The sequence below is a fragment of the Dipodomys ordii genome, unplaced genomic scaffold, assembly GCF_000151885.1.
Source record: "Dipodomys ordii isolate 6190 unplaced genomic scaffold, Dord_2.0 Scaffold131, whole genome shotgun sequence".
Taxonomy (NCBI): Eukaryota; Metazoa; Chordata; class Mammalia; order Rodentia; family Heteromyidae; genus Dipodomys; species Dipodomys ordii.
Window position 1 is genome coordinate 1,968,607 of NW_012267347.1, and position 24,959 is coordinate 1,993,565.

Below are 24,959 nucleotides of genomic sequence, written 5' to 3' on the forward strand. Positions count from 1 at the left end.
GGAAAATGAAAGGGAGTCTGAAGATAGAAGGAAAGCAGTCAATGGTTGGAATAAGATAATTCATGCATGTAAGTATTTATTTATATATGGAGTCTTATTTTGATTTGGGAAGACTTTAGGGCAGTGTGGGGAGTTCATGTGTTCTAGAAAGAAGGGACACAGTGAAACAACCTCTCAAGCATCCATGAAGCATAGAAAGTACAGGATCTGATTCCTGATGACTTTTATGTTATGTTAAGAACAAAGAACAACCCCTCCTATTCCCATAGCTGGGGGCAGAAAAAGAAAACAGCTCAGCTGGGTGAAGTCTAGCCTTATCTTTACCTCTCTCTCTCTCTCTCTCTTCCCCCCCCCATGGGCTAATCAACCTCCTCAGTGAGAAAACCAGCCCAGGTCAGGGGGCAATCCTCACCCAGCATTCTCTTGCAGCTCTTGGGAACAGAGCTTGGAGAGCTTCTTCCAAGCTGTTCTAGGTGGGATTATGGCAAAGATTTAGGCCACGGAGGATCAAATAGACACCCCTAAAATAGAAGCAGAGGAGGCTCAAGACAATGAAGGGTTGGTCCAGGGAATGGGGTGCAGGGTTGTAGACTGCAGAACTCCTAGGACTGAGCAAAGAAGAGAAAGCAGCGTCACTAACAAAGAACCACAAGCATGCAGGCAAGCTCTTCCACAGGAACATGGGAACTCATTCTAAATCCATGACCTGCCACCCCATTCCACTCCTGCCTTCTGTTCTTCCTCACCTAGCTGCAGTGTCTGCCAGCTCAGGGTTTCCCACTGTGTTTCAGATGGACCGGGGAAGGGGAGGGCTGGAGAGAGAAGCAGGGAACCAGCCTTCCTTTTCATTGTTCTTGGACAGGAGACATGCTTAAGTGAGAAGCCAGACTTTTCATTTGAACCAAAAGGCTGGTCTCCCAGGCTCCTCCCATTAAATGTGCTTATTCATCAGAGTCAAACTTCCTGTGTCTCCTGCCTCAGGCAGTAGGGTGAGCATCTCAGAGACCAGCAGGGTACTGACCAGGTGCCCTTGAGGCTTCAAGGCCCAGAGGGAGGGAAGGAGGGAGTGCCAGGACCAAGTCTAACCCAGGACTGTTGGACTCCGCTTTGGCTCCTCAGCTCCCACCCCTCTCCTGGCTCGGGGACTGATCCTGGGCCTGCAATCTAGATTTTGTTCTGAGTTTTCTTGGGCGTGGTGCCATGGCAGCAAGGGTCAGGCAGCTGGAGGTGATGAGGTCAGAGTCAGACTGAGAATGGGGACCCTTCTCTTCAAGCATCTTTAGCCTGTAAACCCTCTCCATTGCTCTCAGCCCAAGGCTTACTAGGCATTGAGAATGAGTTGCCCACTCCAAGTCTACTAGAGAGTGAAACCAGAGCTTGCAGATCAAAGTAGGAGAAGGAACAGGACTGCAAAGAAGCACACATAGAAATTAGAGGGAAAGGAAGGCGAGGGGATGACTGGGCAGAGTTGGCTGAGGGAGGGAATGCAGAGGAAAGACTCTTATCCCCCCACCGGATGTGGCTGTGCTTTTGAGCCAAGTTTTGCTGAGAAGGGAAAGGTTGCCTCCCTACTTATCAGGGCTGGAACCTAGTTTTGTGAGGCCTGAAGCTTATGCCCTTTAGGAAGTTCCATCTGAGAAAGCAATAAAAAAGCATTAATATAAAAAATAATTACAGAAATAAATATTTGGAATAGTAAAAGAAATAATAACAAATTATAAATTTTAAAAATCTGGAAAATAAAAATCACAACATATAGAAAGTTAACATTAGATTTGTATGAATTAGCTACCTAAAACAACTAAGAAACAGTTTTGTTGGTTTGTTTGTTTTTTGGTCATGAGGCTTGAACTTGGGGCTGGGTGCTGTCCCTAGCTCCTTGTTCAAGGCTAGCACGTTACCACTTTGAGCCACAGTGCCACTTCTGGTTTTCTGGTGGTTAATTGGAGATAAGAGTCTCAGAGACTTGTCTGCGCAGGCTAGCTTTCAACCATGATCCTTAGATCTCAATTTCCTGAGTTGCTAGGATTACAGGTATGAGCCAGTGCCTGGTCTGGTTTTTGATTTTTTTTTAAAACTCTACCTTTTTGATTATATAATTTTTTCATATGACAATGATTTAATAATTTTATTTTTGGTCGTGGGGCTTGAACTCTGGGCTTGGGCGCTATCCCTCAGCTCTTCAGCTCAAGGCCAGTGCTTGTCTCACAGAGTTTCCTGCCCGGGCTGGCTTTGAACCTTGATCCTCAGATCTCAGCTTCCTGAGTAGCTAGGATGACAGGAGTAAGCCACTGACTGGCACCAGCCTTAATCATTTTTTTGGGAGACAAAAATAAGTCTGTTTTCTAACATGGCTTGATCAACATTTTCATTATTATTGATAGGTTAAAATACTTCATTTCTCAGTTTGTTGTGGATAAAATCATGCCCTTTTTTTTTTTTTTGTTTCTGCTAGTCTTAGAGCTTGAATTCAGGGTCTGGACACTGTCCCTGAGCCTCTCTGTGCTCAAGGCTAACATTATACCACTTGAGCTGCAGCACCACTTCTGGCCTTTTCTGTTTATGTGGTACTGAGGAATTGAACCCAGGGCTTCATGCATGCATAGGCAAGCACTAAGTCACATTCCCAGCCCAAAACCAGACTCGGTTTTATGACTGTTGTCAAAATTTGGGCGAAATCTGCATTCAACTTCCTTCTCCAATAAGTTGTAGGATTTCAGAGCTTTGTTCAGTAATTAATCTTACATGTTGAGTTGATAGCACCCATTAATCAGTATGTCAGAAGCCCTCCTCTTAGCGTGGTAATAAGAGTTTCACATACTGTGTGTCAATGTATTTTATGTTGTCAACAAGAAACTTAATATTATCCCAATGTGTTCATGTGATTTTCTTCTCCTTGTTAAGTAAATTACCAAACAATCTAACTGCTTACTTGTTCTATTCAGTATTTGTCTATTCTGCTTACTGAATTACCTTTCTTGTATAATCTGAAAATTGTGGTAAAATTTGGTTCTGAATTTCAAAATAATTTGTACCAATTTCATTGCTTGTTTTTGTCACTTTTGTTTCACAAATGATTACTTTTTTTTTTTTTTTTTTGGTTGTGGGGCTTGAACTCTGGGCTTGGGCACTGTCCCTGCGCTCTTCAGCTCAAGGAGAGAGCTCTACTGCTTGAGCCACAGCACCACTTCTGGTTTTCTAGTGGTTAATTGGAGATTCTAGTGGTTAATTGGAGTCTCATGGACTTTTCTGCCCGGGATGGCTTTGAAACGTGATCCTCAGATCTCAGCCTCCCCAGTTGCTAGGATTACAGGTGTGAGCCACCAGCGCCCGGCATAAACGCTTAATTTTGTCAATTTTATGTCCCTTAATACATAAATTTAGTTCTGACAAAAGAGTTAGGCATGTGGATCAAGTGGTAGAGTATCTGCCTGGTGAACTCCAGTTCAAACCCCAGTATTACTACTACTACAAAAAAAAGAAACAACAACAAAGAAAAATAAAATATATTGCTAACATATGTCCAAGTCAGAAATATGTTAAATTTAATTTTATTAAAAAGTTCAAAGGAAGTTTGGCATGCATATTTAAGTTGTATCAACTTTTTGATTAAATGGTTTACATTTTCTTTTGTCTTCTTAAGTCTTTGAAAATATACTACAGGACCTTGGAAATATCCTTGTTATGTTCCACAATGAGGCAGGCAGAAGAAATTGCCCTATCCTGACCTCCAAGCACAAGTGTCCACCTCTCTACCACTGGAGCAGCTCCAGTCCTTTAGTCTGTTTCTGAGGTAGTATTTCCATAACTTTTCTTGGCTGTCTTCAGTTTGCAATCCTTCTTTCCCCACCTCCTGAGTCTTTGATTACAGATATGTGCCACCACCAAATGCTCAACTTATTATTATTAATAAATTATTTATTTTGTCGGTCGAGGGGCTTGAACTCTGGGCTTAGGCACCGTCCCTGCGCTCTTCAGCTCAATGCTAGTGCTCTACCCCTTGAGCCACAGCGCCACTTCCAGTTTTGAGTGGTTTATTGGAGATAAGAGTCTCATGGACTTTCCTGCCTGAGCTGTCTTTGAACTGTGGTCCTCAGATCTCAGCCTCCTGAGTAGCTAAGATTACAGGCGTGAGCCACCAGTGCCTGGCCAACATTATTATTATTATTATTATTGTGCGGGTTCTAGGGCTTGCACTCAAGGTCTTGCACTGTTTCTTAGGTTTTTTTGCTCAATGCTAGCACTCTAGCACTTGAACCACAGTTCCACTTAAGGCTTTCTGGTGGTAAATTGGAGATCAGAGTCTTATTGAATTTGTAGCTTCAACTCATGACCTTCAGATCTCAGCCTCCCAAGTAGTTAGGATTACAGGCATGAGTCACTGGTGCCTGGGCTAAATGTTTAATTTTGAATCCCCAGAATTGTGCATATTTACCTTGCACAGCAAAAGAGACCTTGCAGATATGATTAAGTTATAGGTGGTGAGATGGGAGACAATGTTGGATCATCCAGGGAGGCAGATCTGATTTAGTTCTACCTCTCCCTCCAGACTAAGATGTAACTACTTCAGAATGGCTAACCACATAGCCAATACTGGCTTTACAGATGTAGGGAGAAGGGCTGTGAGTGAGGAAGAATGAGCAGCTTCAGAAGTGAGATCCTTTCAAAGGAAGTAGCAGAACCTGTGCCAAACTCTAGAACTCAAAAATTTTTTTTTGCTACTAAATTTATAGCAATTTGTTACAGCAGTAGTGGCAAATGAGTATCTAAGACCTAAATAATTTTAAGGTTTTTTTTTTTTTGGGGTCCGGTCATGGGTCCTGAACTCTGGGCCTGGGCGTTGTCCCTCAGCTCTTCAGCTCAAGGCTAGCACTCTACTACTTGAGCCACAGCGCCACTTCTGGCTTTCTTCTTTTTGCTTATGTGGTGCTGAGGAATCGAACCCAGGGCCTCTGGCATGCAAGGCATGCGCTCTACCACTGAGCCACCTTCCCAACCCGTAAATAGTTTTAAGGTGAAGAGACCATCTCATTATACTTGGGAAAATTCAAGTGCTGAAAATACTTTGTCTAGGAGAGGAATGTAAAAGGAAAATATAACAGTGTGGGAAACATGGAAGTAGTTACCCCATTTAGTTGGTCCACAGGCAGCTTTTCTCTGATGAGAGGTTTTAATATATATGCAAAAACATAAGCTGCCTTACTGAGTTTCTTTCTGGTCAAAGGGAAGTTTTGTTTTGACCAAAGCACTGATAACACTAGAGTCCTTGCTTACAATTTTACACCACTACCGGTCAGAAGAATTTCTTTCATAGACTGGCTTCTGGCCATGAACATTTCAAACCTTGTTTTCCCTTTCCCCTTCAGATCCTTTTTGTGTTTCTCAGAGCACACAGTTCTATGGGAGAAAATGGCTGGTACTTTGCCACCCAAACATCCTATGAGATGACATAGAAGCTGAATGGAAGGAATGTTCCAGGAATCCTTGCCTATTCCAGGACAGCTGGCATGTAACATGTAAGTGTTGGACACCACACAAACATGTTTCACTAAATTCAAAGTGAATGTTTCCTAAATCAACTTACTTTTCATAAAGTTAAATGAATACACAACTAAGTGGACATGTTGCTCAGGGCTCTGCTATGAGTTCTCCAGGGATCCTCCCTGCACAAAGGAGGCCTGAAGTCTGGTGGGCATTGTTAGTTAGCCTTGAGGCAGAGTCAAACAAGACACTTCAGCTGGACTCCATCGGCCCCTGCTCTGCCTCAACTCCATTTCTTTCAGTAAGAGAGGAAGCCTGCAATGAGAAAACAGCCCAACCCTGAAATTTGCACCGTTACTCTCTTGGCCTCTGTTTATGGGGATCATGGCTGAGAATTTGGTAGAAAATCTTTAAGAAGTATCTGATCCACAGTTGGGTAGTAGGGTGGCTATTTGTCTTCTATCTCTCCAGGCTTCAGGTCAGGGCTGCCAAGGTCTGGCACCACTAACAGAAAACCTTAAAGGCAGCACTTAAGTATCTTCTAGAATCCCACAGGAGATGTCCTGTAGAAGCATCAGCAACAGGTGGCCCTGTCTCCCTTCTTCCATCTGTTCCCCAGTGCTCTTGTCATTGCTCCTCAATGGTTAGGTTATAGGAAGTTCCAGAAATTTTAGGCTATCTTTAGGGTTGAGAGAAGGGTTGGGGTGTGGAAACATAGTCACCAAAAGCTCAGAAAATTAACACCCAAGTTAGAAAAATGACTTGGTTTTGTGAGAAGGCTTCATGAGGCCTGGGGCCGTGCAGGACTGCTAGTTCATTTCTGTTCCTGAAGGATTAGGAGGTAAAGGGGTCAAATCAAATCAGGGGAAAAAAATCATAAAACTCCTCAAAATACACAAATGAGGAAGTATTAAAAGGCAACTTTCCTAAAGCCAGTCCCATAGATTTTTGACTTAGTCTAAGAAAGGGCCAATATTTTAATTTTTGATAAACTCTGGAGGTCTGATGCCTGCTTTTTTTTTTTTTTTGTCAGTTGTAGGGCTTGAACTCTGGGCCTGGGCGCTATCCCTCAGCTCTTCAGCTCAAGGCTAGTGCTCTACCACTTGAGCCACAGCACCACTTCCGGTTTTCTGGTGGTTAATTGGAGATGAGTCTCACAGACTTTCTTGCTCGGGCTGGCTTTGAACCTTGATCCTCAGATCTCAGCCTCCTGAGTAGCTAGGATTACAGGCATGAGCCACCAGCACCTGGCTTGCCTACTTCCCTCCCTCCCCCCTCCGGTCCTGGGGCTTGAACTCAGGGCTGCAGTGCTGTTCTTGAGCATTGGTACCTAAGGCTGGTGCTTTACACTTCAGCCACAGTTCTACTTCTGGCTTTTTGCTGGCTATTGGGAGTTTTCTCATAGAGTTTTCTTCTAGGGTTGGCTTTGAACTGCCATCCACCTAAGCCTTCTGAGTAGCTAGGATTATAAGCATGATCTACAGGTGCCCGGCATGATGCCCACATTTTACAGGGTCTGCTTCTGGGACTCAAGCACATGCTTAGGACTGGAAAGTTCTTTGGTCTAACCTACTATCTCCAGTCTTGAAATTTGTTTGATGCCCCTTGTTTCTCCCGCCAGTTTTCACTTGGCACCTCCAGGGCACTGGGGCAACAGTAACCATAGTAACCTAGGTCGGGATCCTTGGGGGAAACCCTGACCCTGAGCCTGGCTCTGGGGTTACCCTGGCAGTGAGCGCCCCCCGCCCCCGCAGGGCTCATCGTAGGCCCTTTTAGGGTTCAGCCACAGCCAAACTGAAATGCTGAGCGTGTCTGAGCCTGGCAGGTTTTCTGAGCCCTTGCTCCCGCTCCAGCTCCGGGCGTGAAAGGTTGGGGAGGGAGGGAGCGAGTCCGGTTCCCAAACTTCCAGCCCTCGGGGTGCCGCCCTCGCCAGTTGGGCGGGGCGGAACTTGGGGGCGGGGCCAGAGCACCGAACGCGGGCTCTCGGTTGCTGTGGCAACGCGTCTGCACCCCAGCGCCTGGCGGCGGTGCCCCCTGCAGACGGAGGCTGAGATGGTGAGGCTCTGGGTGGCCGTAGCTCTCGTGTCCTGAACGGGGCTGGCCTCGGAGGCTGGGATGAGGAGGCTGGCAGGAGTTGGATCTCAGTCTAGGGGTGCGGAATGCCAGAAAAGCAGCGAGGAAAGCCTTGAGGGTGGAGCTGGAGGCGGGCGGGATGGGGGCTTTGGAAGAGAGATTAGGATAGATTCGTAAAGATTGCCAGTGTGGAGTGGGGCGGAGTGGGGAGTTGTGCAGAAAGAGATGTCCCACCCCCTTCCTTTTCTTCTTATTTAGTCAGGCCTGCTTCCCTGGAGGAGATCGTGGGGTGAGGGGTGTCGAAAAACCCCAGTGGGGAGGGAGGGCAGCTGGAGGGCCATTAACTTACCAGGGTGATCATGAACAGGCTGCCTAATGTCCGCTGAGCCCCGGTTTTCTCTTAGCAGGGCTTTGAGTCACCCAGTCGGTACTCAACAAATATTTGTGGATGGACGAATGAATGAGGAGGGTCTCAGGTTTACAAGGCACTGAAGAGAGAGATGGGGACCAATGTGGCAGGCTTGGGGAATCCCTGGCCTCAGGAAGGGGCCTCCAGGGCCTGAGTGGGCTGGTCCTAAGGGGTAGGAAGGCCCTGGGGGGCCTAAGATTAGGGGGGCTGATTGTGGGTGGCAAAGGAACTTGTGGAGGCATTTCAGCAGTGGTGGATCCCAGAGATTCCTGGCAGGCCTAGTGTGTGAATGGAAGTCTGGTGTTATATGTGAGTTTTTGAGAGAGCGTGAAGGAGTGAGAAGATGTAGAGGTAATGCGGAGGCTCCCAGTTCAGACTCTTACAAAAGTAATGATTAATATAACACAGTCCAGGAACAGGGACAGGGATGTCAGTGCTGACTGGGGTATCGTGTTCAGGTGGCATCCCCACCCATGGGCAACCTGGTCCAGTTGAAGAAAGGAAAATCAGGAAGATTACTCGGAATAAAAGGCAAGGGCTGGTGTGTGGGAATCCCCATGTTCTTAGCAAGCAAAGTTTATAGGAAAGGAAGTAGAGCCAGACCAAGAGTTTGAAGCCTGAACTTACAGTGGCTCTAGGCAGGAAAGAAACTAGATCCCACAGGTGGGTAGGACATTTAGGAAAGGACATACCTTTGTCTTTGTTCAGTTGACAGGTGTTAGCATTATGTCAGAGAAACTCCACACCAACCTATTCCAGTCCTGTGCCATCTCTGTTTTGCTGGAGTTGAGTGAAACACCCTGGCTGTCGGCATATACAATGCTGTGGTTTCTGTGGGTTGCAATCCCTTGCCTTCAGAGTTGGGGTTCCAGGTTCTGCATTAATACTTTGTTCTCAACTAAAATAAGTGTTATTATTTTTTACTGATCACAAAAATAGTTACCTACTCATAGCAGAAAATTACTCAATAAAAAAATCTTAAGATGGTAAAACTCACGTAAAATTCTGGTTAGACATTTCTGTGAAGGTTCTTTCTGTGATCCATCCTGAATGTACACCCTCCCTCCAAACACTTCTCTAGGCACATTTACATATGTATTAAAATACATTTTCCTCAAAACTTAATATATTATGGAGATTGCCCTATATCAACAATTGTGTCAATAACCTTTCTACATTGGAATTTCTCTTCCAGCCCCTTTCTCTGGCTAGATGTGTGTATGTGTGTGTGTGTGTGTGTGTGTGTGTGTGTGTGTGTGTGTGTGTATTAGTACTGGGCTTTAAACTCAGGGCCTGGGGCTGGCACTTAGCCTTTTTGCTCAAGGCGGGCATCCTGCCACTTAAACCGCAGCTTTCCTTTCAGCTTTTTGGTGTTAATTAGAGATAAAGAGTCTCACAGATTTTTCCAGCTGGGACTGACTTTGAACTGAGATCTTCAGATTTCTGCCTTCTGAGTAGTCAGGATTACAGGTGTGAGCCACTGATGCCTGGCATCTGTCTGGATTCTTGTGCTTCTGAAATGAGATGGTTTTAGGAAGAGAGGGGAGTCAGCTGGGTCACCATGATGAGTGCATGAAAGTAAGGCTGACTTCATTACCTGACCGCAATCCGTCTCGCCTTTGCCCAGCTTCCCCTGCCGCCCCAGCTATTGGGAGCAGGGCAGAACTGCCTTCCCTTCTTAAACTGCCTTCCCCACAAGCGAGACAAGGCGGGCTTCTTTAGCCACTGTTCAGCTTCTTAGGAATATTTATTTGGTCATGCAAGAAGTAAAACCAGCCCTTTACCTCCTTGAAGAGCCTCTTGGCTACTGCCTCTGGCCCAGGGGGATTCAACTTTCCATTTCTGCTTGGTTTTTCATTTTTTTCTAGTCCATTTACACAGTGACCTCCCTAGTTCTTCTTGTTACTCTTGGCAAAACTGGTTATTCTAGCCCTGGGATATGGCTTGTGGCTCCAACGTCAGCAGTTTTCAAATGAGGTTTTTTTCTCAGACATCCAAACCTAGAGCTCCGAGCTTCCCTGTGGCCAGCCCATGGCCACTTTTCTGTGGTCATCTGTTTTCCTTCCTCTGTTCAAACTCCTAGGCTCAGGCAGTTGATTATTTCCTGTGGTGGCTTCTTTCTGACCCGGGCCCCAAGGGCACAGGGAGGAGAGCTGCTGCCATCTTGGCCTCGAGGGTCCTGCAGTCTGGTGGGCGCTTCACATAGGGAAAACCTGTAGGAGGCCTTGAAAAGAAACAGGAAAACAAATGCAAAACAATAATAATACTTTCCATCTGTACTCTAAAGCCCTTTCGCTTACATTTATTATCCACAGTGCAGACCACATAGGCAGCTTGGAAAATGTGGAATGGTGGAGTGACTTGGAACTGATCAGATGTGTTTCCCAAACCTTCCAATCTCAGTCCTTAAGTGGCCATTTTGCTCAGTTTCATTCGTTGTTCTTCATCAAATGTGTATCGGGTCCCTACTGTATGCTAGGCGTGACACCTCCTTTCTGAATTAGATACAGAACTCACACCGTCCTTCACGATCCATGGTTTTCCACCTTCCCGTTATTCTCAATGCTTACCCCCCCATCCCACCTACTGCAGTTTCTATTCATTTCCTCTTAGTCTATTTTCAGTGGAAAGGGGAGCGTTTGCTCACCACCTATCGTATAATAACCCTTCTGAGACTGTTATTAGGCATCCTCTGTGCTGCTATATTTACCTCCTAATAAATCTGAGCTTTTCTGCCCTGCTGTACGGGGGCTGACTAAGGTTGCAAAGAGAGGCTCCGTCTGTAATCCTTTTGCTGGCAGTGCCAGGCTCAAGAGGAAGGCAGGTACAGTGGTGCCCATTGTTTGGATCAGAGCCAGCTGTAGAATAATTGCCCAGTTTAATGTGAAAACCTGATACAGGTGGAAAGGCTGGTTGGTAATGGCAGATCACAGAGAGCTTTCCAAATAATTGTCCAGTGTCAAGTGACCTGGGATGAATGGCCCATTTTTGTTTACCCTGTTCTCTTGATAGCTGATGATGTTCAGGCTTGGAGGGGCTCAGTCTTTCTAGCCCATTCCCCAAGGTAGCCTAGCTTCAAGAGATGTGAAGAGGGAGGCGTGAGCTACTCCACAGTGAGCTTTGAATCAGCTTTGGAGTCATCCAAAAGCCCTTGCAGAAATTGTTTCCTGGGGATAGCTTTGTATCCTTGGGACCAAACTGAAGCTGGATCGATGGATGGCTGTATTTGTTGGGCTCTTGATTGTTAACAAACAAAATAGAACCTTCAGTAGAAAGGAATACATCGAAAGGATTTTGGAGAGCCAACAGACTCTAGGCTTGGAAACTAGGCTTGGAAAACAGGAACAGAGGAATGCCCTGATGCTGGAACCAAGGCAAAAATCAGAACAGAATGGATCTGGCAAGGCCCTATGAGGCACTGTTATCCACCAACACTGCTGGCTTTGGATGTGGGCTGCTGCTGCTGGCATCCTTATCAGCGTTGCCCTAGATATACTGGGTATCGCAACCTCAGCTGCCTCTGTCAGAAAGGATTTCCTTGCTCTGTATCTTACATCACTGGTTTCCTAGTCACTGTCAGGCAGGAGTGATCTCATTGACTCAGCCTAGGTTCCTGCCTGACTGGGAAGACAAATACCTGGTGTTTTCAGCTTTTGTCATTGGAGACCAGCCCAGTCTCCCATAGCATTAGACAAGGGAATTTGCCAAACATGGAAGATACCTGGGGTGTTGGTTAGATGATGAATGCATACTTTCAGGAGAGAAAGAAACCACATAGTGGATATTATAAACTAGTTAGCTGTTTGCCTGATTGCAGCTGACAATCTTCTTTATTTTTACTTATTTTTTTTGTAAGTACTTTTTTTTTTTTTGTCGGCCATGGGGCTGGTCCTGGGCGCTGTCCCTCAGCTCTTCAGCTCAAGGCTAGCGCTGCCACTTGAGCCCTAGTGTCACTTCCAGTTTTCTGGTGGTTTATTGGAGATGAGTCTCATGGACTTAGCTGCCCTGGCTGGCTTTGAACTGTGATCCTCAGATCTCAGCCTTCTGAGTAGCTAGGATTAACAGGGGTGAGCCACAAGGACCCGGTTTGTAAATACTTTTTATTATTATAAAGGTGATGTACAGAAGGGTTACAATTACATACATCAGATAATGAGTACATTTCTTTTTAGATGATGTCACCACTTCCCTTGCTGTCTCCCAGTTTTTTTCCTCCCATTCCCACCCACAGGTTGTATAGTTCATTTTCTTATTTATTTTTTATTATTATCTTTAAGTAGTTATACAAAGAAGTCCCCATTCTACAAAACAGTATATGAATACAAGGTGTCTGACAACATTGTCACCCATCGCTCCTAACACATCCCTTCTCTCTTTTTTTTTTTAAATTGAGATTAGGTGATTACATAAATTTCACATATCTCACAGTATTGTGGAATAGTATACTTAGTTAAAGTCACCAACACATTTTAACCTTCACAAGGCACATAGTCATTATCATGGTTTAGACAGTTTGTGAATTCTATGAGCTTTGACAATAAAAATTATTTTTTACACATCAGGTGATGTTTACATTTCTTTCCTTTTGTTTAGTGGAAGCTGTTCCCTCTTTCCCTCTCATTCCTCCCTTCCCATTGCTGTCTTTGGGTTGCTTAGTTCTTTTTCTTCTATGTCTGGTGTGTATAGTTCCTTTTCTTTTTTTATTTATATTTTATTATGAAAATACTGTACAAAGGGGTTACAATTACATGGGCAAGGTAATGAGTACATTTCTTATCAAGCATTGTAGCCTCCTCCTTTGTTTCCCCTTCCCATCCCTTCCCACCCTCCCCCCGCCCCACTCCCCAATGGATAGTTCATTTTCAACATGGTGTCTAGTGAGTGCCATTGCTGCGTTTGTTCACCCTTTCAGTGGACAATCTCTTAGCATTCTTCAACTTTTTTTTTTTTGGTCGTGGGGCTTGAACTCTGGGCTTGGACGCTGTCCCCACACTCTTCAGCTCAAGGTAAACGCTCTGCCGCTTGAGCCACAGCGCCACTTCTGGTTTTCTAGTGGTTTATTGGAGATAAGAGTCTCCCGGACTTTCCTGCCCCGGCTGGCTTTGAACCTCGATCCTCAGATCACAGCCTTCTGAGTAGCTAGGATGACAGGCGTGAGCCACCCGCGCCTGGCTCATTCTTCAACTTTTAAAAGTACTAGACATCAACCAAATATAAGGTTCTTTTACATCCTTTTTATCTTCCAGTCCCTACTCTCACCTTGGGAGATTGCCAGATACTAAGGAGGTCAGACAGCATGTAGTTTGTGAAGGGGACCTGGAGCTCAAGCTGGGAAGATTGGGGGCAAAGAAGAATTATGTATCTGGGGAGATAGTTTAAATTGCCCTGCAAGAGGTTGTTTTTCTGGGGAGCTCAAGCCACTGAGGCAAAGAGGTGAAATTGTGCTTCTCTTCCTCCCATCCCTTCCTAGCATACAGCCTGGCCCACGTGGCCTTGTTCCTGAGACTAGACTAGTGTGTGTGTATGTGTAGCTAGTGTGCTTTGCTCCAACCAAGGGACCTCCTGCTTCTGTGAGGATGCGTCCACCCGATGCTCTTTGCCCCTACATTACAGGGTTTATTCAGGGGCTTTCCCTAAGTAGTTTTGCCATAGGCCCACCCTTTGGCCTCCCGCATAGACTGAGAAGTGATTGCTGCCTAGGGTCTGGATGCCACCGCACTGATGACCCCTATTTTCTGCCTTTTCCTGCAGCCGCTAAGCACAACTGGTGTCCTGAGCTCCTCTTCCACTGCCTCCAACAGGTCACGCAATAGGACTCGCTACCGGACCAAAGCCGTGAGCTCTGAGGTGGATGAGAGCCTTTTTGGAGCTGTCAAGGTAACACTCAAGCAAACCCCTCTGTGTGGCAGCCATGTGAAGGCAGTGGCCCTGTGCTGCTCAGGCCCAGGCTTGCACTGGTCACAGAGCTCTTGTAGGTAACTCTCAGACTGCAGACAAAACAGGAATGCTGAGGCCCACACTACAGAGTTCTACCTGAAGTTTGGCTCAGGCAAGCAGGAGTACCTGGCTTTCTGCATCCCTGAGGTCCTCATATTCTCAGTATTTATGTCAAGGGGAAGCTCAGCTGCTGAGAATGCAGTAGTAGCTCCACAAGAGGCCAGGATGAAAATGTTTGTAGGCCAATGGGCCCAACTTTCAGACTCAGAAAGCAAGTGATTTCTCTTCCACCCAGAAAGAGCATTGGGGTAGAACACATGTGGAGTACAGACTAGAGCTCCATGTAAAATTTTCTAGTCCTTCCCCAGTTGTTCAACTAAATCATTCATCTGGCTTTAAGAAAGGAGAAGATCTTTATCTGCAAGTCCCCTCTAGATGAAGAAGCTAAGAACTCCTACAGTGTTAGGAAAAGAGAGCTAGAGAGCATGAGAGAAGGTGAGAAAGAGTGGAAGAAAAGAGGAAAGGAGAACAAGACACTGCAGTAAGACAGGGAAATATTTAAGGAGATAGAAGAGAGAAGAAAGGAAGGAGAAAGAAGAGAAGAAAGAAGGAAAGAAAGAAAAGGAAAAAGAAAAGAAGGGCAGCATGAGGAAGAGAGTCAGGAGAGAGTTAATGTCTGTCTTTATCCCTCACTATCATCATTGTAAATCAAAGACACAACACAACATGGGTATCTTTTTCATTTTGAAGGTCCCTCTCCCCCAAGCAGTGTTCCTATTGGTAAGGGAAAGAATCACAGGAATGCAAGGTTTTACTTACACTTTTTTTGGGGAGGGAGGGCATTAGGATCAATGTGGAATTCTCTACTCAAAATGAAGGGAGGCTGGGAGTGTTTAGGAGTTAGTTGTCCTGCTGGCTAATAAAAGACAGAAAAATTCCAGTTGCATCCTGGATGTAAATATCCAGGACCTCTCTTAGCCAGTAGGGGGCAGAAGTGGCCTGTAGCACAACTGAGTGCTGCAGGCCTGGAAGCAGAGGTGGGCACCAGGGGGCAGCAGCAGTCAGGGGCGATGGGCTGACCGATGCCCCCAGGACCGACCAGGTCATTCTATGGCCCCCAGGCAGGCCCCAGTTACTACATTAATGGCAGGAGTTACTGTGTTTAGAAATTCCCTGAATAAGTGACTGCATTTGTCTTGTTATATCTAAGCCTTTTGTGAGCAGGAAGTTTTGAAAAACATCACACATCTACTCTGTCTTCATTGTGCTGAATTCTAACTCAACCATATTAGATTTTTAAGGACAGATCCCTACCAGGCATTTAGTTATATCTAACTCCCTCAATATGATTTTTTTTTTGTTGAGGGTTCAAAGTACATTCATCATTAGAAAGAATTAAAAATGGCTAACATCACAGAGTGGATTCATCTGTAACAAATTGTACTGCTTCAAACTCACAGTATGTGGTCCACCAGAAATAATTAGTCCTTCTTTAATAAAGGAGAAACTTTCATAGTGAGAGGAGAATTGAGAGACCAAAATTTTACTTTTCATTCCTGAGGCTTAAACTAAGAACCTTGTGCTCAAACTCAGGAAGAGCCTTGTGCTTACTGGGCAGGCACTCTACTCTCTTGAGCCACATGACTTAGTCCTTTTCTCTTGGTATTTTTCTTTTCTTCTCTTTCTCTTTTCTTTCTTTTAAAGAGAGGGTCTTGTATTTTTCCTTGGACCCATGAAGCTGCAGCCCCCATGTAGCTGAGATTATAGGCACACACTGCCATGCCTTGCATTTTAGGATTTTAAAGTAAGGGTAGATACTTACTTACTTGAAGTTAGGACTGACCAGCAGGAAGTTAGGTGACCAGCTTCTAGTCTTTTCTTTTTTTTTTTTGATTTTTTTTTATTTTATTTGTGAAGATACTGTACAGAGGGGTTACAATTACATGGGCAGGATAATGCGTACATTTCTTACCAAGCATTGCAGCCTCCTCCTTTTGTTTACCCTTCAAGACCCTTCCCAGCCTCCCCCCTCCCCCCAATCCCAATCTTTCTCCTTCCCCCCCTTCGCCCCCCCCCCCCCCCGCACCAACGTTGTAAAGCTCGTTTTGGACATGACAACTTGTACTTCTCATTGTTGCAACAGGTCCACCTGAATCTTTAAACAACTGGTTTTTCCCCATCTCCTCCACAAGTTATACTGACATCAAATATAGTGAAAGCAGGGGTTATACTGTGGGGGAGGGACATACCAAGCAACAAAGAGATAATCTTATAAGTGCATTAGAAACACATGCATGAAAGAAAAAAACATTAAGATACATATCTAAGGGTTCAATTTCCTGACATCACATTATCTGACCTTTTCCGCTTGACTCATAGATATACTAGATATTGCAAATAAGGGAAACCATGGGACCTATGTTTCTTTGGGCCTGGCTTACTTCACTTAATATAATTTTTTCCAAGTTTTTCCATTTCCTAACAAATGGGGCAATGTCATTCTTTCTAATGGAGGCATAGAATTCCATTGTGTATTCTCTGAAGAAGAAAGAAGGATGGCCAATAAACACATGAAGAAATGTTCAACATCCCTAGCCATAAAAGAAATGCAAATCAAAACAACATTGAGATATCACCTCACCCCAGTTAGAACGGCAAAAATCAAGAACTCTAATAACAACAGATGCTGGAGGGGATGTGGACAGAAAGGAACCTTACTTCATTGTTGGTGGGAATGTAAACTTGTTCAACCACTTTGGAAAGCAGTATGGAAGGTTCCTCAAAAGACTTCACATAGAACTCCCCTATGACCTGGGCATTTACCCAAATGTTTACAAACAAGACCTCACTAAAGCTACCAGCACAACTATGTTTATTGCAGCATTATTTACCATAGCTAAGATATGGAACAAACCCAGATGCCCCTCAGTAGATGAATGGATCAAGAAAATGTGGTATATATAATCTGTCTTTTCTGATCTCATAGCCCCTGGCCCGTAGCCAGAATGATAGCCCCATTGTGCTGCTCCGAGATAAACGTGCCATCCAAAAATCTCTTGCTTCCTTGAGCATGGACCATAAGCCAGAGACCATCCGGATCATCACAAGGGACATGGTCCGAGAGCTCATGTGAGTCCCCAGGGCATAGTCCCCCACGCTTCCCTCCCTAAGCCTATACTCCCTTCAAGGCTCTTTGCAGGAAAATGGGGAAACTGCTTTGGTCTTGTTCTGTCAATCCTACCCTTCCTTCCTTCGGTATTCATTTCCCTCTTTTTGCTTCATGATTCTTTTGACTCTATCTTGGGCTCTCTCGTTTCTCCCTTTGTATCCATTGCTCTCCTTGCCCTTTTCTCCTAGCTCCTTTCTCTTTCTTCTGGTGGGTTGTGGGATCGAAAGGACTGATAGAAGAGAAGAGCTTAGTGGAGCCTCCTTAAGTCCCCATTAGTGCACTCTGGGAAGGGAGGCCATCCAGATGAATCACTTCCTTTTGGTTACATGAAGTAGTCCATGCAAAGGGAAACTGACCAGATGCCTAATCAACCCCTCCCCTCCCTGCAAGCTCCTGCCCAGACTCTGAGGCTATCAGCGGAAATTCACAGGGGGCTCCCCTGGCTCCCTTGTGATTGGCCCAGCCTTGCTTCCTAACTGAAGTGGGCTCTCAGGGTTCACACCCAGCTCAGCCAAGTGCCAGGAGCCAGCACCATGCTCGATAGTTGTAAGCTTGTGTTAATGCTCCACTCCCTGCAACCATTCTTTCACTTTGTCTCCAGCCACTAACAAAGAGAACTCTCAGAAAATACTGCCTGTTGCATGAGCTGGGGAGGAACAGCTGGAAGACAGCACAGGAGCTGGGCTCCGCTGCAGCCCTCTCCTGAGCTTGATTTGGCTAGCTTAGACATCCAATGTTCAGATGGGGGCAGCAGCCATGAAGCCAAGCTTGGGGCCTGAGAAAGGGTTCCTTCTTGGAGTGTTCTTCTGAAGATACTCTGAAATCTTTATTTTCCCCAGACCTACTGTGGTAAAGTCAGATCCTTCCTGGTCACTCTAGAGCCCAGGTCATTCAGTGAAGCACAAGACCTTTTTCCTAAAGCCTTCAGTCCACTCACTCATTTTATCTTCTGGCACCCCACACTAGTTTTATTAGATGAGGTTTCACTTCCTGTCTCAGACTGTCTGCGTCTTCTTGCCATGTGCCTGTTAAATTGCCTCGCCCAGAAGCAGCTTTATTCCCAACCCCCAACTCCTCCCTCCCCCATTAATGTATGTCATTTGTTTGTAATCATTATAATTAGCTATAGGTTTGTTGAATGCGTTGGGCAGCTACCAGGAGAGGTCTATAGCCACGTCTCTGGTAGTTGTCGATCAGAGATGTTAATTAATATTTAGAGTTCAAAGCTTCTCTCTAGGCTGGATGGACAGGGATGTTTAGATTTCTCACCAGCATCCATTCCAACCCTATCTGGTGTCCCCTTGCCCTTTTTTAGAATGTCATCAAGAATCATCTATTTTTTTTTTTGTTTTTGTTTTGTCAGTTGTGGGCCTGAACTCTGGGCCTGGGCACTGTCCCTCAGCTCTCCAGCTCAAGGCTAGCACTCTACTACTTGAACCACAGCACCACGTCCAGCTTTTTCTGCTTATATGGTGCTGAGGAATTGAACCCAGGACCTCATGCATGCAAGGACACACACTCTACCACTGAGCCACCTTCCCAGCTCCAAGAATCGTCTATTTTTAAGGATAGGTTCAACATCTTTGTTTTTTTGTTTGTTTGTTTTGTTTTTTTTTGTTTTTGGTCAGTCATGGGGCTTGAACTCTAGGCTTGGGCGCTGTCCCTCAGCTCTTCAGCTCAAGGCTAGCGCTCTACCACTTGAGCCACAGTGCCACTTCCTTTGTTATTTTTTTTTAAAGTTTTTCTTTTTTTATTGTTAAGGTGATGTACAGAGAAGTTACAGTTACATAAGTAAAGTAATAAGTACATTTCTTGTCTTCTTCTTACCCCTTCCTTCATTTTTCTCCTACTTACCCTTTCCCCTCAGTCCCCCCTCCCAAGTTGTACAGATCATTTCCAACATGTTGCCTTGTAAATACTGCATCAACAGCTTTGTTTTGAGCGCTCATTCAGTACCAAGCACTGTACCAAAGACTAGGACAGATTCATATCTTGAAGAAGCTTGTAAAGAAAAAGACCCTGCACCAAGGGCCACCATCCGCCACCATCCTGGCTGTAAGAATAAAGAGGATTAGAATTCAGAGGAAGGGACCTGGGGCCAGTTGTGGAGTGTGTGAACGCTGAAGAGGGTCTTAGACAGCTGCAGAATAGGAGCATGAACTGATCTTAGAGATAAAGGACTTAAATTCTTTCATCCGTACCAGTCCTTGATTTTGACCTGGAACCCTGCCTTCTAGTGGCTGTGCAAATGCACTTTCTCCTGCCAGTGGCCGAGTCTGTGCCAGAGAGTTAGCACGGTACAGAGAGGGAAGCGAGCCAGGAGCAGGGTGCCCATGGCTTTCCTTCCCGCTCTTCTCTAACTCTGTTTATTCCTGCGTCAGTATTCCAAAAGAGGATCCTTCCGGGGAGTCGCTGATCATCAGCCCCGAGGAGTTCGAGCGGATCAAGGAGGCATCCCACGTCCCGACAAAGGAAGAATTGGAGGCTAGGGAGCAGGCCCTGAAGAAGGAGAAGGAAGCCCTTGTGGTAGACAACCTCCCTAATCTTTCCTTTCCACAGTGGGCGGCAGAGTAGAAACAGTGGAAAGAGCCCAGCGTCTCACACCAAGGAGACTCCATGGGTAGGGAACCCTAAAACATGACATGGGCGGAGAAGCATTGTAGCACCAGACTGGAAAGACCTTCCTGCGATGGGGGGGGGGGGGGGGGCTGCCCGGGCCCGGGGAAGGATGAGAATGAAGTCAGGTCCTTACACTTCTCTGCTCCGACAACGTCAAGGTGGGCTCAGGCAAAAATCATCCTCACTCACCTGTAGTAGCCAGACTAGTGCCAGGACCCAAGAGTACCGGGAATCACCCCAACTCACACAGCGTGGTCCTCCTTAGGATGCAGTGATGACACGCAAGAAGATCATGAAACAAAAAGAAATGGTGTGGAATATCCACAAGAAGCTCAGCGACCTGGAGGAGGAGGCCAAGGAGCGGGCTCAAAACCTCCTGCAGAGAGCGGACAAACTTCGCTTGGAGCAAGAGGAAGAGCTCAAGGACATGAGCAAGGTGGGTCTGGGGTCCTTCCCTCTCCACACTCCTATTTCCTCTTTCCTTTTATTCACATATAGGACAAAACAAGGTACTGGTAGGGGCCGGCAGGGGGTGAACTGAACCTGCTAAGACAGTTGTTCTAATTAGAGGACTGGCTTTGCCTCCTGCTTACTGTGTCACCTTGGGCAAATTTCTTGCCCTCTCTGAGTCTCACTTGCTTCAATTGCGAAATTGAAGGAAAAATGTAAAAAACAAAGATTAAATAAATAAATTGAAGAGAGTAAAGAAATAGTAGAAAACTTAAGAGTGCTCAAAAAAGTCTTTGAGGTAGCTTAGATGAATAGAATTTGTGGAATTTCAAAGGTTATGATAGGGTGGGTGCCCGTGGCTCACACCTGTAATCCTACTCAGGAGGCTGAGGTCTGAGGATCACAATCTGAAGCCAGCCTGGGTAGAAAAATGTATGAGACTCTTATCTCCAATTCACCACCAGAAAAGCTGGAAGTGAGCTATGATTCAAGTAATAGAGCATCAGTTTTGAGCAAAATAAACTCAGGGATGGCATCTAAGCCCCGAGTTCAAGCCCCAGGATTGACATGCACATGTGTGTGCACACTCACAGAGGTTTTGATAAAACAATACTTTTGAATATTTGCCTTAACTCTATAAATATATCTTAAAATGTATAAACACTTCATTAAGTACAAAAAGAAAATTGTGAAATGGGGGTGGAAACGCTACTTAGCAGAACGCTTATTATTGGCCAGGTTGCATAAGCAAAGATGGGAAAGCCTTTGTGAACTGTGGTTGATAAATCGACTCGAGGACATTGCTTTTATTTTTGTCTTGCTGCTTCAATTATGGCCTCAGAGAGTGTTCGGAGGGAGCAGGATTTTGTTTTGAAGTGTTTATCTCGCTTCCTTTAGCTGGGAGCATAAAGACCAGGGGCTCATTTGAAATTCTATTTTTTCCAATTCATTTGAATGTGCCTCATTTTTTGATCACATGAAAAAAAATGCTGACTCTCCAACTCCTTCATCTCTGTTTTCTGTCTCAGGTAAATCTCTATACATACCTTCTTTTATTTTCCATAGCTTTTACTTCTCAGTCCTTATTGATGGGCCCATGATTATTGTTTTTAAAATCCCTTTTTGTGTCACATTGGGCTCTTCCAGCTTAAAAATCGAGCGGCTGAGCATCTACTAGAGTGTCTTGGCTTCCCTGAGCTTAATGTAGGATTCGTGTGTTTCTCACAAATTATGAACCTCTGAAATTTTATGGATATTCTGGGTTTATTTGTGTAGGTGAAAGTTATAGAGGAGAAGGCTCATGACTTTCATTGTATTTCCAAATGGTGCTCCATTGCCTCAAACACTAAAATACCCAGAAAGATGCTGTTCTGGGTCTCTCCTTGCACAGACCTTAACACCAAATGTCTAGGAAATGTTTGAGCTGCACTGTGTGAAGGGGAAGGACAATGCCGGGATGCTCTTGCTTCTCTGGACATCTGACATCCCCAGCATCCTTGATGCTATCCTGCTTCTGTTTCTTTCCCTTTAAATTTGCACATCTCCCGTGCCCAGTGCCACATTTTGCGTTGCCTTCACTCCCTAGATTATCCTCAATGCCAAGTGTCATGCCATTCGAGATGCTCAAATCCTGGAGAAGCAACAGATCCAAAAAGAACTGGACGCGGAGGAGAAGAGGTTGGATCAGATGATGGAAACAGAGCGAAAAATGTCTCTTGAAAGGCAGGAGGCACGAGACAGGCAGAGGAGGGAGGAAAGAATACGGTAAGGATGTGGCCTTGACATTTCCCCATCTAAGTCATTTCTGTATATGTTCGTGTCTGTGTAGCCTAGCAGCAAGGGAAGAGATGAGACACAGTTTGTCATCATCTGTCATCCCTTATGGAGTGATCCAGAGAATCACAAAACCTTTAATGCTTATTTTCAAGATCATCACAGGTGCCTCCCAATCCAGATCCAACTGAGTCTTGAATCTCATCACTTCCTGCCATCCACTCACATGCGTCCCACGCCACCAGCATGCAAGGCCTTGGAGTCACAAGTCCACTGACTTTTGCTGTTCACTTTGCTGAGCATCTTTCTCTTCTTCCTCCTCTTTTCTTCCCTTTAGTGGTTTTGCTGTCACTTTCCTTGAAAACCTTCTCTCAATTTACCAGGCAGGCTTGGTGGCTTCCTGCTCCATGCCTGTCTAAGTTTATAGTCATGTACTTCTTCTCATGATGAGGCTGTCTGGCCCTAACCAGAGTGTGAGCTCATGGAAGACAGGGGTCCAGTCATTCATTTCTGAAGTCCAAGGACCTATTGGAGCATCCAAACTGTCCTAGGAATTTATTTCATGTTAGAACACATAAATTTACCCTCTCCCTCATTATGTAAAAAGGAACAAGTCTCTGAACTACTATAGACTCAAGGTGTCCTAGAGTTAAAACGTCAGCCATACAATGTGTGAATTACTTCTGTAAGTGATTCTTGGACCACACATTGGATGACAGTATTCTCTAGTAGGTACTCTGTACCCTGTAACAGGCTCCCAGGAAGAGTTTATTTAGTGGGTAAGTAGCTGTGCACCTTCTGCCTTACCAGAAATGAAGGAAAAAACAATCACCACCTCATTAGACAACCCTAGTGATTTGACTTGGTCCTCATGTTGAACCCACATACTTGCTTCAAGGCAACTCTTTTTACTTATTTTTTTGATACTTTGTTAAAGATCTTTATATATATTTAATTTTATTTTATTGTAAAGATGCTGTACAAGGCTCTTTTACTTATTGCTTCTGTTTATTTCATGTAAGTGTTCCATCTGACTATGAATCTTATATTCTTTCTGCTTGATTCCTATCCTCACCTTGTCTTCTCATGTTCTTCTAGCCTTTACTCAAGTCATGAGGTCTAAATGCTTCCATGTTGACTGACACCATGGTAACATGCAGAGGTCCCCAGCAGCACTGATGGGAGAGCCAGTCTCCCTGCTTTTTCCTGTTGGAAGAGGGCTTTGCTGAGTAGAGATACTTAGTCAAACTCAGCCCTGCCAGCAGCTGACAATCTTCAATAAAAGCAAGGATGTAAAGAAGACAGTTGCCCAGAGTAGGCATAGGAGACAGGTTAGGAAGACAAGATTAATTGAGTGATATATATTTGCTGGTCTTGGGGGATTGAACTCAGGCTACTATCCCTGAGCCTCTTTGTGCTCAAGGCTAGAGCTCTACCATTTGAACCACAGCACCATTCCAGCTTATTCTGAGTAATTAAGTGGAGATAAGAGTCTCACAGACCCAGGCTGGCTTCGAATTGTGGTCCTCAGATCTCAGCCTCCTGAGTAGCTACAATTATGGGCATGAGCCACTGGTGCCCAGCCCTGGGATTTTTAAATCTGTAAAAGTCTGGTAAGTTTGCAGACAAAGCTAGCTTCTTGTATCTTGTGAAGACATGGGAAGAGGGTAGATTTCAGAACCTCATTATAGACTGGATAGGAAAAAGTGTGCAAAGATATGGAGTTACCTTTTGGACAGATGGATGAAGAAGGAGAATCTCAGGAAGGGAATGACTCCAAACTAGGAACTCAAAGGAGAAGGGACCCATTTCCTACAGGATACGTTCTGAGGGAGGATTTTGGTCTGGACCCACAAAGCCTATGCATGTTTAAGGAGTACTTGTCAAATGGTATCAATGAAACCTCTGAACTTGGGGGTGAGTTGGGTGGAGGTGGTGGTGGAGAGACATGACTCGCTTGCTTTCTGAGCCACTGTGGTACTGCTGCTTCCCAGGGGAAGATGGCATATTATACAGCAAATAGAAAAGAACCAGGAGGAGCGATCACTGCTTGCTGAGCAACGGGAGCAGGAGAAGGAGCAGATGCTGGAGTACATGGAGCAGCTCCAGGAGGCAGACTTGGAGGTAACAGGCCAAGTTTCACCAGCAGCAGCAACAAAGCCCTCCACACTTCTGGGGTTTCAGGGTGTGGGCTGATTTTCTGTCAGGCACATGCTCGTTTCACAACATCATCACCACCATCCACTTTTTTATTGCTGTCTCCAACATTTATATGTCCATGGCGTCATGTTGGGGGATGAGCAGTGCTTTGGGTAGATATTTTCACTGCCTCCCAGGGACTTGGGGTCTGAGACTGACAGGTCAGTGTCAAACAGACACATAAAAGAAATATATGGCTGCATGTTTTCCACAAGGACACACGGGGGTGTTTTATAGTCATCCCTCAATTATCGAGGGGGCATTATACACTTTGTAGCTGAACAGTAGCAGTGTCTTGTTTCAGGCTCCCTGCTGGCACCTCATTTGAAGCACACAACATCCCATTGTCATTAACTGTGTTGTGAATTCAAACCTTCCTTCCGGTTAGCCAAAACAAAATTAGTAGGTGCAGCCTTGAAAAACAAAAAAGAACTTTAAAAAAAGTAAAGAAAAATAAGGAAATTAAGAGAGCCAAAACCCCCAGAAATCCGATGACTTACTAGTCTAAATTAAGTAAAGTTAAAGTATTAACAGAGTTAAAATGAACGCATTTGCCTGATGTAGTGTGTTGAATATACACACACCTGTAGCACAGTTGAGGGACACAGCAGGCATTTGTAACATTTATTATTTTTTCCCTTATATATAGTTTTGGAACTAATACAAGCATAGAAACTTAGAAAGAATTGTACCATACCTGTAGAGATTTCTTCCAGATTTCAGTATTGTTAATAATTTGCCTTAGTTGCATGTGCCTTTCTAGGTGTCCACATATTCTTTTCCTTTCTTTCTTTCTTTCTTTCTTTCTTTCTTTCTTTCTTTCTTTCTTTCTTTCTTTCTTTCTTTCTT

The 24,959-nt window shown here is 45.0% G+C and overlaps 1 protein-coding gene across 1 annotated transcript in view; it reads left to right on the top strand.

Moving 5' to 3' along the window:
• Positions 1 to 24,959, top strand: part of Cfap45 (cilia and flagella associated protein 45) — a 39,324-nt gene continuing 14,365 nt past the window's right edge. The window contains exons 1-7 of the mRNA XM_013030549.1: positions 1 to 68; positions 13,715 to 13,840; positions 16,887 to 17,029; positions 19,451 to 19,595; positions 19,954 to 20,124; positions 21,724 to 21,902; positions 23,906 to 24,035. Coding sequence (XP_012886003.1) covers positions 63 to 68; positions 13,715 to 13,840; positions 16,887 to 17,029; positions 19,451 to 19,595; positions 19,954 to 20,124; positions 21,724 to 21,902; positions 23,906 to 24,035 — 900 coding nt within the window. The 5' untranslated portion in view covers positions 1 to 62. The remainder of the gene's footprint in view (positions 69 to 13,714; positions 13,841 to 16,886; positions 17,030 to 19,450; positions 19,596 to 19,953; positions 20,125 to 21,723; positions 21,903 to 23,905; positions 24,036 to 24,959) is intronic.